Source organism: Leptonychotes weddellii, chromosome 7 (assembly GCF_054177405.1).
Source record: "Leptonychotes weddellii isolate Sample4059 chromosome 7, ASM5417740v2, whole genome shotgun sequence".
NCBI lineage: Eukaryota > Metazoa > Chordata > Mammalia > Carnivora > Phocidae > Leptonychotes > Leptonychotes weddellii.
Window position 1 is genome coordinate 11,696,321 of NC_138375.1, and position 17,719 is coordinate 11,714,039.

Below are 17,719 nucleotides of genomic sequence, written 5' to 3' on the forward strand. Positions count from 1 at the left end.
AAATGTTTGTTGTTTAAAAATAAATGAAATGAATTATCCTATCTGATCTTCCTACAGAAGACTATTCACTATAATTCACTAGTTTGTTCATTCAACAGATGTTTAGTGAGCACCAGCTGTGAACCAGGGATGAGGGATACAGCAGTGAACAGCCCAGAGTCCCTTTCCTCAGGAGCTTACTTTCCAGAATGAGGACAGCAAATACTTAAGTGAACAAATAAATGTATCATGCCACAAAGTGATAAAGAGTGCTGAAAAGAAATGGGAGTCAAGCAGGGGACACTGGTTCATACAGGGTGATTGGGAAGAATTGTCCAATAAGCTGACGTGTGCTCAGAGACCTCAAAAAGTAGGGATGGCCCACGGGGCTACCCGGGGAAGCCCTGTCCCGTGCACAGACATTGAGGCAGGAGGGCAGCTCAGCTGTCTGGGAACCAGCCAGGAGGCCAGCGGGGTCAGAGGAGTGGGGTAAGCGATGAAGTCAAAGAGAGCAGGGGTACAGGTCCTCAGGGGACCCTTAGACTTTAGGGGGTGGCATCCAAAGACTTGGAGCAAAGTGACACGATTGGAGTTCTGTTTTCCAGAATCTCTCCGGCAGCTCTGAGAACAGACAGTTGGGAGTAAGGGCACGACAGGGAGACTGGTTGAGGGGCTGGAGCAGTCATCCAGATGACACAGTTGTTCTTCCCTGACCAAAAAGAATTGAATTGAGTCTCCAGGTGGCCAGCGGTTAGATTAATAATTATGTATCTTTCCCCTGGAGTTTTCCAAGTACCTCTGTACCCATTATTTCACTGCATGCTCATGATACCCCAACATACAGGCACCCCAGCTGCTCATGCTCATTGCATAGACAAGAGCCTTGAGACAGAAAAGTTAAGCCTCCTGCCTGAGGCCCTAAGGAGTAGACCTGAACCAGGTGTGACTCCCAAATGCTCTTTCTGCCAAACCAAGGTCATGGCCAAGCCTTCTCCAGCATGATCTTACCTCTTTGACCACAGAGCTACAGGACCGTTGCAGGGAGAGAATCAGCCCTTACCAAGCTTCCAGAACTTTCTGGGCCAGGGCAAGATATTTACAAGCATTGTCTCCTTTATTCTTCACAGCGACCTGTGGGGAACATGATCATCCCCGTTTTAAGACAAATGAGGGACTCAGAAGGATTGATTTGCCCCATGTCAGGCAACTAGTGATGGATGTGGAATTGGAGCTGCGGTGTTTCTGATTCAAAAGCCTAGGGAGCCTCTTAAACCCAGACGACCATAATCATTAAACCATCAGATGAGCAGGGAGAACCCAATCTTGCTCTTGTTCTCCGTAGGGGTCAAAAAGGGCAGGGTAACAGCGGGGGCCGCGCTGGGGTGGGGGGGAGGTGTTCAAGAAGGAATCCTCAACGGCATCCCCCGGGTGAGGCACATACCACCCCCCACCCCACCCCCGGTTCTCGAAGGTTCTCTGAGCGTGTGTTCTGTCTCTCTGTGTAGGGTGCTCCAAAGTGACCTGCATCAGCTTGACCCGGGAGGCCTCCATTAAACTGTCCCCCTTGCATGGCAAACAGATTTCCATCCGCTACCTGGACATGACGGACTGCTTCGTGCTGGAGGACGAAGGGCTGCACACGATCGCGGCGCACTGCACGCAGCTGACCCACCTGTACCTGCGCCGCTGCGTGCGCCTCACCGACGAGGGCCTGCGCTACCTGATGATCTACTGCACCTCCATCAAGGAGCTGAGCGTCAGCGACTGCCGCTTCGTCAGCGACTTCGGCCTGCGGGAGATCGCCAAGCTGGAGGCGCGCCTGCGGTACCTCAGCATCGCCCACTGCGGCCGGGTCACCGACGTGGGCATCCGCTACGTGGCCAAGTACTGCAGCAAGCTGCGCTACCTCAACGCGAGGGGCTGCGAGGGCATCACGGACCACGGCGTGGAGTACCTCGCCAAGAACTGCACCAAACTCAAGTCCCTGGACATCGGCAAGTGCCCGCTAGTCTCCGACACGGGCCTCGAGTGCCTGGCCCTGAACTGCTTCAACCTCAAGCGGCTCAGCCTCAAGTCCTGCGAGAGCATCACGGGCCAGGGCCTGCAGATCGTGGCGGCCAACTGCTTCGACCTCCAGATGCTCAACGTGCAGGACTGCGACGTGTCCGTGGAGGCCCTGCGGTTCGTGAAGCGCCACTGCAAGCGCTGCGTCATCGAGCACACCAACCCCGCCTTCTTCTGAAGGGGCCGCTCGGGCCGCCGCGCTGCGCAGCCGCACGCGGACACAGTGGCGCGATTCCTGAAAGCAGCATCTGTAAGCGCCGGCACCCGCTCACCCGTAGCAGCCCTTGCTTCCTGGGAGGCTCTTAGGGATCTGGCTTTTCTTTTTCCTTAGTGCTCGTGGGCAACAGGGGTCAAGGAAAGGAAGGGGGAGTGGGGGGAGAGCGGGGGGAGGGCGGGGGGGCTGCAAGTTGCTGTGCCGGTAAACTGGTTTTTTGGGTCAGGTCATCTGTAGGCAGTTTCTCTTCTCCCCAAAGAGGTACCTCAGAAAGCCGATGGCAGTGTGTTTAAGAACGCCTCTTTCTCTGTCTCTGTGCTCCCGGCGGCATCCCAGGCTTCTGCACGCACACACCCTGTCCCAACCGCTCCCCCCCCCCCAGCCCCTCCCTGGCCAACAGCAACCACACATCCAGGATAATGATGCTCTCCAGACCTCCTCCTCTTTAAACCGCTTGAGTGGCCTAAGCCGCACTCAGCAGTCCCGCGCCCAAGCAAATTCTTCTTAAATAAATGTCCTAGCACGTGGTATATACAAAGCGCTTCCAACCCTTTTCTAAAGAATCACTTCGGGCAAGCAGCACTGTGCAGGAGGAGACCTGCATTCTCCCCTCCTGCCCCCCCCCAGCTCTGCCACAGACATAACTGTGTGACCTTGGGCAAGTCACTTGACATCTCTGGGCTTCGGCTTCCCGCACTGAATCAGAGGCCATTCAGCTCGATGATTGCTTCGTACCCATTTTAGAATTGAGAGGACAGAGATTGTCAGTAAGGAGCAGTGCCTTGGCCTACAGCATATGAGGCATCTACCTCTCCCAAGAGTATTGGTTCTGTGGGTGCTTTCAGGAGATTGGGAAGTGCCAGCATGAATGTCCCACATGTCCTTCAGTTCCGATCTGAATGTCACCCAACCCTGTTTCTTTCGGTGGGTGAGTCCCTCGGGCACCTACTCCTGCCCCACTAGGTGGATGGTTCCTGTGACGGGCACTTCCTGCACCACCCGACCCCACACCATCTTATGGAGGCAGTGGATTTCCCACTCAGAGCACAGCCCACAGCCCCAGTCAAGTGGATCTTGCTGAGTGTTTTCAAATAGGAAGAAAGACCCTCACAAGTTTTCATTAACAAGGGAGGCCCAAGAGAGCTCATGTCTTCGAAGGGTCTCCTGTCCTTTCTTAGTGCACATGTGATATGTAGCAGACACATCTACATCTGCCCTGCAGCTGGCAGGGGCAGACGTGTTGGTTCTTTGTCATTCAGATCACATTTCCACTTTTCTCATCTATTTATTTCTCTGTGCATCCAGACTCCATCGCGTGAAGCCTGTTGGGCTTAAGCCCTAAGTGATTAACGGCGCAGATTGCCACCTCTTGTGCTTTCTCCCATGGCTATCTGCATGTTCTCTGTCAAAGAGCACACAGCAGACTTTCAGGTGTTTAAAGACCATTCACTCAAAAATGTCAGGCAAATGGAAGAAGGAGCACATTGATCACACTGAAGCGTGGGCCTGCTAACCAGGCCCTTGGAATAGAACATTAAAATCCTTGCCAAGTATGCATTTTAAATGGCCCTGTTTGGATGGGAATCCATTTGCTAGCCTCACTTGCGTGAAATCGGGATGCCAGAAGAAAGTCCACTGCTCATTTTCATGAAATTGATTTGCCTTTTGTTAATAAACACATGACTTTTCCCACATTTTTCTCTGGCCACACCTCTCCATCGCTCTTCAAACAATCACCCACTGCTTTCTCAAAGGGTCCACCATCCAAACCCAGAATCTCTGTATCTCCAAGCCAAGTAGGTGGAATTGGTTGCAGATCAAGCTCACACACAACTCGACAACTGCACTCCCACTGTAGGCTCCCTGCGTTTCTTTGTCTTATGTCGGGAAGGAAGAGATAGAGTGAGGTGGCGTCTGCCCAGGAGGTTTCTTTCCTGCACCATATGACCTATGACCTCCTCCCCAGTCAACATCGTCAACAATTTAGTGGGCAGTCATGACTATGTGCCATGGGGAAAGTGAATTGCTTGGCAGGGGAGAGTGTCTCATGATAGTCCCAGTGTTTAGAGCCATGAAAGAGGCTGAAGGTAGCATTCCCATGCTCTGTGGTTTCTGACCATGTCTAACATCTCAGGAGTTGAGAGTCACAAGGATTGTCCCTAACCCTTGGCACCGGGGTCTTCCAAGTGGTTAATTTTCATACTCCCGGAATGAGAAGAGCAATCCAAAATGGCGCCCTGAACCAGAGAAGGGGTGTCCCATTACAATACCTTTATCGCCACCACCCGACAACACCGTCTAACCTGTCTTCCACACATGAGGCAAAGCTGACTTTCACACTCATTGCCCAGCACATGCTGTCTCTCCCAGTCTCTCCCTTTGCCCCAGTCTTCTCTTCGGCCACTCTGCCCACCCCTCTTGGGATATGAATCTATGGCGGAGGTCACTGGGGAAACAGCTCAGCAGATTTTTAGAGACCAAGCAAAAGGCCTCACTAGGAAATTTTATCTGTTTTAAAACATTGCTTCCTTCCTGCCTCTGCGAAATTGAATGCTCATTGTTTGTTTTATTTCTAATGATCAATCACTGCGTGCTGTATGACTCTAGAAAGCCTTAATTTACTACCACCAAGAAATAAAGCAATATGTTGGTAATCGGGCTAAGTCTCATTTAATAACGCTGGCCGGAGGAGCATGGTGTTCAGATGGGGACACTCAAGGGCGAGGAAGAAACTTAGCTTCTGCTGAATTGGAGAGCAAGTCAGCAAGTCGGGTCACCGCAGCTCTTGTACCTTTAAAGTTGCATCCACGATTTTGTCGTTTCCCTTGGCTCGGTGACTTTGGCTGGAAATTAGCAGGTGAGTGAAAAATCATTACCTTCACAGTTTAGGTCAGGTCTTCGATTCCTTAGCCCGAACCTCTTGGAGCCAGATGTATTTTGGAATTCATAATTTTTTATATTTGAGGAAGTGAGCTGTGGTGTATTTTGTAATACCCCTAAGGGCGACACCCTTAGTCAAACACGTTAGATTTCTGCAGCCGTCGCTGTGAACAGTCATACTATATAAGATTATTACAGACTAAATAGCCTTGCATCCATTCAGGTCAGGTTTTGTCACCAAATTAATTTGTGCTAAACATAATGAAAAAAAGCTTCTATTTCTTCAGAGCTCTCCAGGTTTCAGAACTATGAATAAGTAACCGTGGACCTGAATACGTCCCCTGTCACAGGTCCAAATGCTGGAGTAATCGTCGAAATTATGCCATTGGTTGTTATCAATTTTTTTAAAGGTCTTAGAGCATTAAAACCTAGAAGGACAATATGGCAACCTGATCTAAATGGAAAAATTATCATTCCGTTGGAAAAAAAGAAATGCCAAAGCTCTACTCACCCCACCCTTTAGATCTGAGAAATCAATATGGCAGAAAGCAAGCACCGAGAGATGAATGGCACAATTCTGCTTTAGCAAGTAAAAAGCTTTTAAGAGATACTGATTTTAAATGTATTTGTCCTCATCCTTCTTCATATCCTATGTCAGCTGCTTAATGACTGTCACATTAACCAATAGGACAGTGTGCTGCCTGGGAACATTCACTGGAGGTAGCCCCATGTAATCCTGGTCAAGATCCCAGAATAAACTAGCAGGAAATAAAAGCATTTGTCCTTGAGGTTCATGGCTTCTTAAATTGACATTTGTTCAGACTTTGAAAAAGTTTTCAAAAAATTTGCTACCCAAGAGCATTCAACATGAAACGAAACAGATTGGGCCTTTTTAAGAGGCAAAGTAATACAATAAAATTGCTTCCCACGTCCCAGTTTTCACAAAGAAGTCCCCAAGAGTAGTGCATTTGTTCCAATAGCTGGCAATCGTGATTCGTTAAGAAAGATGTTAATTTGAAGAAATGCTGAATCGACAGCAGGGGAGGGAGAGAGCATAATCAGAGACTTGGTGAACACTGCAGTGAAAATGTTCACACAGAGAATCTGTCAGATGAAGTCAGTTTCCCTCTTGCATGCTATTGGTCAAATGGTTTCTTCTTTTTGATCCGTTCACCAGCTGTGGTCCTCAATGTGGCAGGAAGGGGAGGTGCAGGGTGAAGGGGCACGCCTGTCGTCATCGGTCTGCAACGGAGGCTGATGCCGTCACCAAGACTCCCCCAAACACGGCTCCAGTTGCCCAAAGAGCAACTCAGGCGGTTTCATGAAGATGACCGCCAGGTGGGCAGAGCTGTTCACCTGGGGGAAGGAATACTCTCCCAGACACTAAGATTGGGGACATCCCATCCAGGGATGTACTTCAGATGTGACTATTTCTCCCTTTTTCTCTGAGTGCACCATTATCTCCTAAAACCACACAGATCCATTTTTGTAGAGCATTTTTTTTCCCCCTTCAAGTCACCAGATCTGCTAAAACCACATGGGATGAAAGAACATCTCCATTTGGGAGCTGGAGGCTGCTCAACCCCCGCCTGTCACCAGGACCACTGTGGCATCTCCAGCAGAGGTGTCCGCTGGAAATATTTACAAGGATGCCGGTCTCTTGGACTATCCAGGAAGGCTACGTGTAAGTTCTAAATTGTTGCTCAGGTGTTAACAACCAGCGTCATCCCGGTATCCGGGATGGCCTTGAAGATCATTTAAAAAAAATTCCCTTGACCTAAATATTTCCAAGTCTAGTCATTTCTACATTGCAGAATGTTTCTCTTTCCAGTCACTGAGCTACTGAATTTTACACTGATGAGATCAGTATGTCTGAACTCTATCCCGGCCCATGATGATCAACATATGATGGAGACTGGAAACTACAGTCATTCTTCATGAACAAAGGATGCCTAGGGCATGCCAATCATTTTCTTCTGAGGGAGCAGACAATCCCCAGCAACCCCTTTCACAAAGGTTTATTGAGCAGGTACTGTGATAGGATCTGGGGGGATAAGAGAGAATATCCTTACCCTAAATGGAACGTCAGATCCAATAACTATAATATCATGGAATGAATTATAGGATGGAGAGGGGGATATAAAAAGCAAAGAGGCAAGATCCTTTCATTTATTCGTCCAACAAGCATTTATTAAGAACCTAACATGTACCAGACACTGTGGGGGCACTGAGAGTCTTTCCCTGATCGAGTTTGCCCAAGAAGTAATTTTCATCACCGTCTGGAAAGAGGAATAAAACTTAGGGACTCCTGTCAGAGGGAACATCACAAGCCATGGTGCACTTGAACATGCAAACAGCATACATAGAGCCCAGGCAGGAAGACAGTATTTGATAAGGTTAACGAAGTCATTTCTCTTTACCATAGGCTAACGTTACCATAACATTAACTACACTAACGACGGGTTAACTTCGTCATTGCCTTGCGGTCGTCATATGGAAATAGCAAGTTCTGTTCTGCTCTAATGTCATCCCACAGATTAGTTCCTGGGTACATTTACACACTCTTTCACACACGCACGCACACATACCATATCAAGAATGGGAACATTCTGCAAAAACAACACTGAAACATAATTTCTTGGACAAACTCTGAGGAACCTCAAAGCAGCTTGAATGGCCTCCCAAACAGCATTCCTGATAGGCCTGCGAGCCTGCAGTCATGATTTCTGCAGAATCTAGCACAGAGAGAGGACAGGAGTGCCCTCCCTCAGTTATCCTTGGATGCTTCAGCCAACATGGCTGCTCTGTGGAACAAGTCTAATTGTTACATGTTTATGATGAGAATGGTTGGAATAATTGCGGCTTCTCAATTTACCATGCCCCTTTGGCAAACCAGTCTGTGTCGGTAATGTCAAAAACAATGGATGGTCCGAGTGAGATTGATTAAATAGCCATTAAAATTGCCAAGAAATGGGTTTTACTTGTAAATTCACTGAGGATTGGTTCTTTGAAACCTCAGATATTACCAGGCTTGGGAATGTGAAATTATCTGCCACAGTAACGATAAACTAAGTGATGAAAGCCATTAGAAAGTGTGAGGGTGGTAGGAAGGCTTTTAATTTTTGTTTTGCTGCCATGAGACAGCAATCCTTGTGGTTTTGCAGAGCCCCAAATGTTTTCCAAAGTCTGGGAAGGATTCTGAAGCCCATTTCCAGACAGGCATGCAGAAAGATCCAGGGAGAAGATTTCTAACCACGCAGAGGAACCAATCATTGGCACTTCCTTTGTCTCTGATCTTCTACCACCACCAGTGAACACAACCACCCCCTAAAAATAAAAATTTTTAAGGAAATTCCAGGTTTCACATCATGAGTGAATTCTTCGTGGGTGCTTACACTTAGAATTTAAATAAACTTATCACGGTCTTTTTCATTTATGAGAAAGTAGATAAAGGGACAAACTGTCACAACTGATAAATGCCTTCTTTGTTTTATCTCGAAGCCTCTCCTTTGGAGATGGAGACCAAAGTAGATATAATCACCTGTGTCTAATTTTACACTTCTCATACTTACAGGATAACTACACAAATGTCCTGGATTTCAACTGAACAACTCTTCATTTTGCAATCCCACCCCCCGGAATCATGGAGAAATGTGGCAAAAGCTGGGTTTTCGTGCTTCCTGGTGACTTAGTAAAGCCACTGAAGAGATCGTTTTGCCGAACAGATCCTTGTCTTAGGAGAAGAGCCGGAGAGGGAGAATTCACACCATTTCTCTTGTTCTCGTTACAGCCACACAGGGCAATCTGTGATTTAGGAGAAAGTTGATCTGTGTGAATGGCGTCTATGCCGCAAAGGCTCATTGGCTCATTGGACGGGGAGACTCCAGTTGGCTCTATGTTCATCATTTTAAAATATCCAAAGAATAATGGCTATGGATGCACTGGAAGGTTGGAGACCAAAGGGCTGTAGATTTAAAGAAAAAAGAAAGAGAGGGAAAAAAAACCCCAAATAATGCATGACCTCTTGCTCACTTAATGAAAACCAGAGTCTCCTGCAGATTTCCATGCTGGCGTAGTTTTACGGGTACCATCGCCTTGGGGCTCCTGTGTGTAATGTTTCTTTTAAAAATAGTGCACACAGGAAAGCGATGGGGCATGTAAACACTGCCATCGGAGAGCCTTAGCCTCCGTTCCTTTTAAAGCGTGTGCTTAATCCCAAATGCATGGGGCAAAATAGTCTTGAAGGTGATCAGGTTAGGCAAGGACTCCTTCTGCGTTGACAAAAAGCAAAACCACACTCAGGTGCTCAGGTGCTGAGTGTTTCTGGTTTTTTTGGGGTTTTTTTAAGATTTTATTTATTTGACAGAGAGAGACACAGTGAGAGAGGGAACACAAGCAGGGGGAGTGGGAGAGGGAGGAGCAGGCTCCCCGCTGAGCAGAGAGCCCGATGCGGGGCTTGATCCCAGGACCCTGGGATCATGACCTGAGCTGAAGGCAGACGCTTAACGACTGAGCCACCCAGGCGCCCCTGTTTTTTTTAACTTCCTTCACGCTCCATTCATTGGCCTTGTGGCTCCAATGCCTAATTTCTCACAGCCAATAGCTTGTTCTGGCCAGGGAGCAAAGTGACCTTTCGTACCCAATTTTCTGAACTATATAAAGTACAGTTATCCGCAGCTCCATAGCAAAGTTCCTCTCCAGGGCTCGGGAGCCCAATGTTAAACCCTGGGACTAGCTGAAATCCAAGAACGACCCTAGGGAAATTCGGCCCAAAGTCTCCTTTGGCTGAAAAGAAGAAACCTTTGGTAATTCTTAGGGTGATAACAAATGCAAATTTTAAAACTTTTTTAGAGCTTACTATTCCTTGACTTCGAGTAGGATAAATTTCCTGTACTTCTCTCCTTGGTATAATTCTGCGTGTTAAGTTTTCTGTGGCAACTGATGAAACATAAATTCATGTTTGAGTTCTGTAGTTTTTTATCTTGTTTTTGTTTTCTGTTGTTTTGGGTTTTTTTTATTTGTACACGCAACTTGGGTTTGGCCACTCTTGTGTTGTACATCATTTTCAGAAGGAGATGTGTCCCTGTGGGGGTCTATGGTGATTTCAAAGACCATCTTGGCAACATTACTAAGTGTGGATAGCCAGTGTCCAACAGAAAATATCACTGTTGGAAGGCGAAAGGTAATTTGTCAGGGACACAAACATTTTTGGAGATGATCCTGGAAAAATGAAGAGCCTCCCTCTGGAGGACTGCAGAGGTCCACTCCACTCCTGACAGGTGAATCCCAAACTGTAGGCTAAGACTTAATTACTCCATAACTATATACAATAAGTTTAACAAATTTGGAGGGTTTCCTGGCCCAACCAAAAACTTCATGGTCTGTTTGTAGATGCTCACTCATCACTCATAGTTATTTCCTCTTTTGCCTGGATGGTCCTGCTGGTGCAGCATTTACAATGGTAAGTTTTGTTTCTTTTAGAATCCAGGGACCTTCATGTAAATGATGAGTGACTATCAGCAAGTTTCTGAAAACTGTTACAAAACTACAGATAAGACCGCCAACAGATGTGGTTCGATAATTTCAAAAAGCACTTAGAGAAATGTGTCAAGGTTCTTTACAACATTTTGTTTCTGATTGAGTATCATAGGAACGAGGGGTTTGTAGGTATTCTGTCTTATTTTTAATGATCAAATATATTCTTTCTATATGTCCAGTAAGGGACTAGAAATATGAATAGCTGAATTTTTTTAAGATTCTGTTTATTTATTTAGAGAGAGTGGGGGATGGGGGAGGGGAGAGGAAGAGGGAGAATCTCAAGTAGACTCTGCGCTAGGCATGGAGTCCCACACCGGGCTCAACCTCACGACCCCAAAATCATGACCTGAGCCAAAATCAAGAGTCAGACGCTTAAAAATAAACCGCTTCCTTTTTGTTTGGGTAGTAATAGATGCAATAACCATGGATCCTGTGGTAGAAAAGCTCTAGATATCATTGACTGTAGTCCAAGATATCATTAGCATATGAATAACTCAAGCCTTCTTCAAGTTAGTGTCAAGCAGCTCACTTGAGTAGGATTTATGAACATCTGAACACCTAATCCTCCAGAAACTACTTTTAGCCACCATCCTTCTGACTTAGCAGAATCCGAATAAAGAGGAGAACCACTTGCAGACCATTTTCCCAGTGTTTTTCAAACCTCTCCCCACCACTCCAGTCTGTATTAACAGTTTCCAAATGTCCCTGAATTTACCTTGGTCCAGCATTTGGGATGTCTCCAAGAGGCTTTCTAAAATAAAGTCTTAATGTCTCCATCAACATTTCTCTTGACATAGACGTCCGTGGTAGCAGACCTTCAAGATGGTCTTATACTAATAGAAAGCCCCCACCCTACAGACTCCAAAAGAGCAAACACAGAAACATTGACCCACTCTGCCCCCATGCTTTTACAGATACAAAGAGAAAGGTTTCCTTTAACTTGTTATAACATGCTCAGGTCTGATCAAGTTAATTCAACACTAGATTTGGGTTGAACAGTTCCGATTTTCCTTCCTGCCTCTGGCACTGATTTTCTGTTAATGTTTGGAAGGATTTTGAAGTATTAGAGGATATGACAACAACCGTGGTTAAAGGGCCAAGGTTTTTGGACATATTATCATTGTTCATATTTTATATGGTGCACTGATTTTCATATAAAATTTTGATAGAGAGGTAGCTAGACACCTATACATGCATAAATGTGGTCAAGGAGCACCCAGCATTGACGCCATCCCATAAAAGTTTCTGGAGTTCCTAAAGCTCTCACTTGCTTAGTATTTTATTTAAGCTTTATGAGACACATTAGCTTCAAGGCCCAGAACAGAACAGCAATGGAGTCGCATCTGTCAAAAATATTGAGTGGTCCATATACCCTCCATTTTTATCAAAATCACTCTACATCTTGCCAGTCTGTCCAACTAAAAAAAAAAATAAAAGAATCGAGATATTCTGCTGATGCTGGAATGAGGACAAACAAGATATTTGATTCAGCCAATAAAATTGAAATGCTGTCGGAGAAAGCCAAGGGGGATAAAGAAGCCATCTGACTTAGGATGCGGACAGGACTTTGTGGCCTGATTTTCTTTCTCAGTTCTGGTTACTGAGACTGAACAGGAGGGTATTTATTGGTGGCATCCAAATGTCTCCTCTTTGCCAAACACAATATTTTTTCCAATGTGGTAGTAGTGAAATGTATCTTTTGTACTGATTTTAAAATTCCCTAGCCAGATTTTTTTTTCTGGAAAAATATGGCTGGATGAATACCATTGATAATCAGAAGTAGCCAGCATTCTAGGGAAACAATTTCCAAAGAACACAGCTAAAGTTTTGTATGTGCTGCCTCTTAGTGTTTTCTTTTGGATGGAGCAGTTAGATCTGAATATGGAAAGGCACAGTTAAAGGGCTCAAGACGTGAAATAGTCTAAAGATGTCAAAGAAACACTTGGTGATGTAGGCCTTATGTTGTTACTATTCCAGAAAGCAGTGCCTTTTTTTTCTTTTTTTTTTTTTTAGTTGCCACATCTGGGAGTGTGGAGTAATGCACAGGAAGAGGGAGGCCACTGGGTCTAATTTGTTCAGATCAGGGTTTGCACGAGCTCAGTGACACCAGGAGGAATAATTTCCACAGCTGACTTGAGCAATTCTTCTCCAAAAGAATAAAAGTCAACAACCTCTGGGCCCTCTCCATGTCTGACCACACAGAAAGACTAGAGTCACAAGCGAGAGTCTCTACCTGTGTCCCGTGTCCTACATGCATGTGATGCCACTACATACAGATCCCTCAGGAGCTGGAAAGTTTAGAGTGTTCTGAACATTCAATCAGTGAATGCTGATTGATGGTCTTCCATCCATAGCTGTCGGAGACATAACAAAAGGCAATCACAAGTCCTGCCCTCCAGACGTCCATCATCTATTGAGGGAAAACCAAAATGGCACTTTGATTCAAATCAACAAATATTTCTTGAAGGCCCACTTAGGGATCCTCGTGTGTTAGGCACTGGAGGTGGACCAGTGAACTAGACAGACAAAATCCCATGCCCTCAGGGAGCTTGGATTCTAAAGCCATCCTGTCCAATAGAACTTTTGGCGGTGATAGAAATGTTCTCTGTCTGTGCTGTCCATCAGAACAACCGCTACCACATGTGGCTATTATTTGAAATGTGCTAGTATCAATAAAGAACTGATCTTAAATTTTTATTTAATTTTGATTAATTTACATTTAAATGGTCCCATGTGGCTAGCGGCTACCATATTGTACAGAAGAGTTCTAGGGCAGGGCTACCTATCTGAACTTGCAGTAGTAATGAAATGTTCTGCATCAGTGCTATCTCATAGGGAGGGTAGCCACTAGTCCTATGTGGTTAGTGAGCATCTGAAGTGTGTCTACTAAATATTAAATTTTATTTAACTTTAGTAAATTTCATTTAATTTTATTTAATTTTGAAGTGGGTAGTAAATGAATATTTAGATTTTATGTTTTAGTAAATTTCAGCTTGAAGAAACCAGTGTGGCTAGTGAGTGCTGTATTGGACAGAACGGTTCTAGAAACTTGTTTCTCAGTATATGCTTCATGAGCCAGCAGCATCAGCAACATTTGGGATGTTAAAAACTCAGCCTCAGCGTTTTAACAGGATCCTCAGATTAAATTCTGAAAAGCACTTGTCTATTAGAGGCAGACAAATAACAGAATAAAATGAATTATATGTGTGTGTATATACATACATGTGTGTGTCTGTGTGTGTATGGTTGAGAATGTGGATATGGATGAGGATGAGAAGTTCTGTGTGGTACAGAATAAATCAGGGAAGGAGGACAGGGAGTGTGCAGTATAAAGAGGTTTCAATTTTTAAAAGAATGATTAGAAAAATCTTCACTGAAGGGGCTTCTGGGTGGCTTGGTCGGTTAAACATCTGATTCTTGATTTCGGCACATGTCATAATCTCAAGGTTGTGAGATCGAGCCCTGCATCAGGCTCTGTGCTGGGCATGGAGCCTGCTTAAGATTGTCTCTCTCCCTCTCCCTCTCACCCTCCCCTCTCCTCTCTCTCTCCACTCCCTTCCCTCCATCCCTCTCAAAAAAAAAAAAAAAAAAGTCTTCACTGAAAAGGTCACATTGGAGAAAAGACTTGAAGGAGGTTAGGGAAGAGGCAGTGTGGATATCTGCAGGAAGAGTGTTTTAGGCAGATGGAATAAAAAATGCAAAGGCCCTGAGGCAGGAGCAAAAACCCTGACGCCTTGTTCCAGGAACTGCAAGGAGGACAGCATGGTTGGAGCAGAAAGAGTGGGGCAGGGTGGTGGAAGGTGGGGTCTCAGAAGTAAAGGGGACAGCTTGTGTGAGGCTGGTGCCATTGCAAGGATTTTGGCTTTTATTCCCAATGAACCTGAGGAATTTTGAACAGAAGGAATAATATGATTTGTCATATTTTAAAAGGGGCCCTCTGGCTTTGTGTTGAATCAGTGACACCAGGATACAAGCAGGGAGGCTACCTAGGAAGCCATTGCAACAATCTGAGTGAGAGATGAGAGGTTTGGAATAGGGTGGTGGAGGTGAAAGTGATGAGAAGCGGTCAACCTCAGGATATGTTCTGGAGAGAACACCAAAAGGATTTGCCTAGGGGTGTCTGGGTGGCTCAGTCTGTTAAATGGTTAAGCGTCTGCCCTCGGTTCAGGACATGATCTCAGGGTCCTGGGATTGAGCCCTGCATCTGGCTCCCTGCTCAGTGGAGAGCCTACTTCTCCCTCTTCCTCTGCCCCTCCCCCTGCTTGTTCTCTCAAATAAATAAATTTAAAAATCTTAAAAAAAAAAAAAGGATTTGCCTACCACTGGATGTGGATTGAAAGACAAAAGGAACAAAGATAACTCTGAGCAAACTGAAACATATTCTAGATTTATTAACAAGGACTACAAAATAAAGTAGATATTATTTCCTATGCTATCTACATGACAAAAACTTCAAAGGTCTGTCCAGTCCATTCACTTATCCACACCGGCAAACTGGAGCAGATACTATATAGAAGGACTATAGTCAAGCCTCTATCAAACCACTTGCCTTGTTATGGACACTTCAGCTTTTCTCAGTGTTGCTTAGGGGCTGAGAAATCCTCAAGCAGATTGCCTCTCAACCAAACCTCCTTATAGAAATTCCAGAATTTCTCCTATTAGTTCTCTTCCCAAGGAACTTTGTGGAAAGCCATACAGAGACTACTTGACACCCCTATCTGCTAACTCCCTTGGATCCTGCCTGACCCTGCACTCAGCAGGTCTCCAGCCATCTCTTAACTGGTTTCCCCTGGTTGCATTTGCTCTTCCCAGAACTCAGTCATTGTAAGCCAACAATTACCAAGGATTTTGTTAATCATTTAGCTTATTCAGCCAATATTTACTGAGCACCAACTATGTGCCAAGCACTTTCCTGGGGACTGAAAATGTGAAAAGAGCAGACAATTCCCTACGCTTGTGAAATTTACTTTGTTTAAAGAAAGACAGGCTACAAATAAATAAAAACAACGCAGTATCTTGTGATGATCGGGACTATGAAGAAAACTAAAATAGTTTAAGGGTAGGGTGCATGCCCCAGGGGTGGGAGTGCTATTTTGGATAGAATGGTTAGGGAAAGCTTCTCTGGGGAGATGCCATTTCGGCAGGAAAGAGAAGATATGCACTGTAACAATGCAAACAATTTGCAGTTGAATGCTGTTATTAGCTTCCTATTACACATTACATATTACTCCCAAGCTTGGCAACTCAATGCAACAAACATTTACTATCTCACAGTTTCCGTGGGTCACAGAACCGTATCACCGTATCACGACTGTGTCACAAGTTTTCTATCGCATAGAACTTGCGAGTAGTTCAGCTGGATGGTTCTGGCTCAGGGTCTCTCAGTTAAGATAGTAGTCATCTGAAAGTTTGACAGGCTGGAGAATCCACTTGCAACTCCATCAGTGCATACGGGCAGGAAGCCCTGCCAGATGGGCTGCTCCATGGGGCTGCTCATGACAGGGCAACTGGCTCCCCCCGGAGTGAGTGATCCAAGAAAGAGGGTGAGAGATAGCTAAGCAGGAAGCCACAGGTTTTTAATGACCCTGTCTTGAAATGACATGCCATCACTTCTGGTGCATCCTGTTGGTCACACAGACTGACCCTGGTACAATGGGGGAGGGAACCACAAAAGCCACGAATTCCAGAAGGCAGGGATCCCTGGGGGTCTATCCTGGAGGCTGGTTACATCAAATCCGAAGCATCCCATTCTTGAGAGCCACTCAGCTCTTAGTTACTCAGTCATGCTATGGACCACCTCTTCTAATCCCTCTCTCCAGGAGCCAAGAGGAGAAAAGCAGAAAGGGAAGGAAGAAGAGGAATTGAAGGAGGAGGAAGAGTAAGAGGAGAAAATAAATAAAATGAAAAGAAATTTTTGCATTTTCTTTTGAAAAGTCTTCCAGTTTTGCAGCTCCTACACCCAGATCACGTCTAGATATTCACTGCATGTCCCGAAACTCAGCACCAGGCCTTGATGCAATGTGGAAGCTTACTCAGTATCTTGAGATTCCTTTCTCCCACGAGTAGTCACTCCAAATATCCCAGGGAGAAAGGATTTTCCTAAGGATTTCATTTCCCCAAAGTTATGAATTATGCCAAATGTTCCCCTATAACCCAAAGTTAGCTACAAGACAGTTTTTATTATAAATAATTACTTTCATTAAACCTGTTTGAAGACGTTGTCTATTTTATGATCCACTATCCCTTATTCAATATCTGACACTCTTAATTCACTCAGGTCTCTGCAAAATGTCTCACGCAATAAATTTCTCCTTGGGTTTAGTTCCAGGAAAAAAAATTTATTCTGCAGGCAAGCTTGCCTGCTTTCTTTTAACAGTCCATGAAGTTGACATACTCAGTATGTTTCTCTGTCTTCCTTTGTTTTCAGGAAATCCAGAAAATAGTTAAGGCTAAACTATACTCTTCAGCTCTTTCTAGTTAACTGGTAACATCTATTCTTTCTCTATATTTCATATGATTACTCTTCTCTTTTTTCATGATGTTTTAAGTTATATATCACCTCTAATCCTTTTTGCAGTAGGCAAGATTTATATTCCAAATAAATAGTAAATTATGACAGCTTCAGCCAAGAGCAAATGATTTTTAACTCAAGCTCCAAAGCTTAGGTCCATATAGACAAGTACTGTCACTCAGTTCCAGGGGTACTGTTGAAAATGAAGGACTCTTAGCTGATCCCTCCAGTCTCTTGAGAATGATGCTGTCTTTTATATGCGTTCTTTTTTGAAAATCATGGAGCCAGCAGGAGATGATTCAGATTTGTCCCTCCTTTGAGTCAACTCAGATACTATGTTTTATGTCTCGAATTGTGTCTCTTCATCACAAACTTCCTATGTTGAAGTACCGGCCCCCAGTAACTCAGAATGTGACCGTATTTGGTGATAGGGTCTTTACAGAGGTAATTAAGTGAAAATGAGTTCATTAGGTTGGACCCTAATCAAATATGACTGGTGTCCTTATAAGAAGAGGAAATTTGAACATAGACAA

At 44.9% G+C, this 17,719-nt stretch overlaps 1 protein-coding gene across 2 annotated transcripts in view; it reads left to right on the forward strand.

Moving 5' to 3' along the window:
• Nucleotides 1-4,911, forward strand: part of FBXL7 (F-box and leucine rich repeat protein 7) — a 373,318-nt gene extending 368,407 nt beyond the window's left edge. The window contains exon 4 of one of the 2 annotated variants that reach the window (XM_081825921.1): nt 1,559-4,911. In XM_081825921.1, the coding sequence (XP_081682047.1) occupies nt 1,559-2,349 (791 nt within the window). In that variant the 3' untranslated portion in view covers nt 2,350-4,911. Of the gene's footprint in view, nt 1-1,484 lie in introns of both variants that reach the window. The other variant, XM_006733172.3, reaches the window with a different exon arrangement.
• The last annotated feature ends 12,808 nt before the right edge of the window (nt 4,912-17,719 follow it).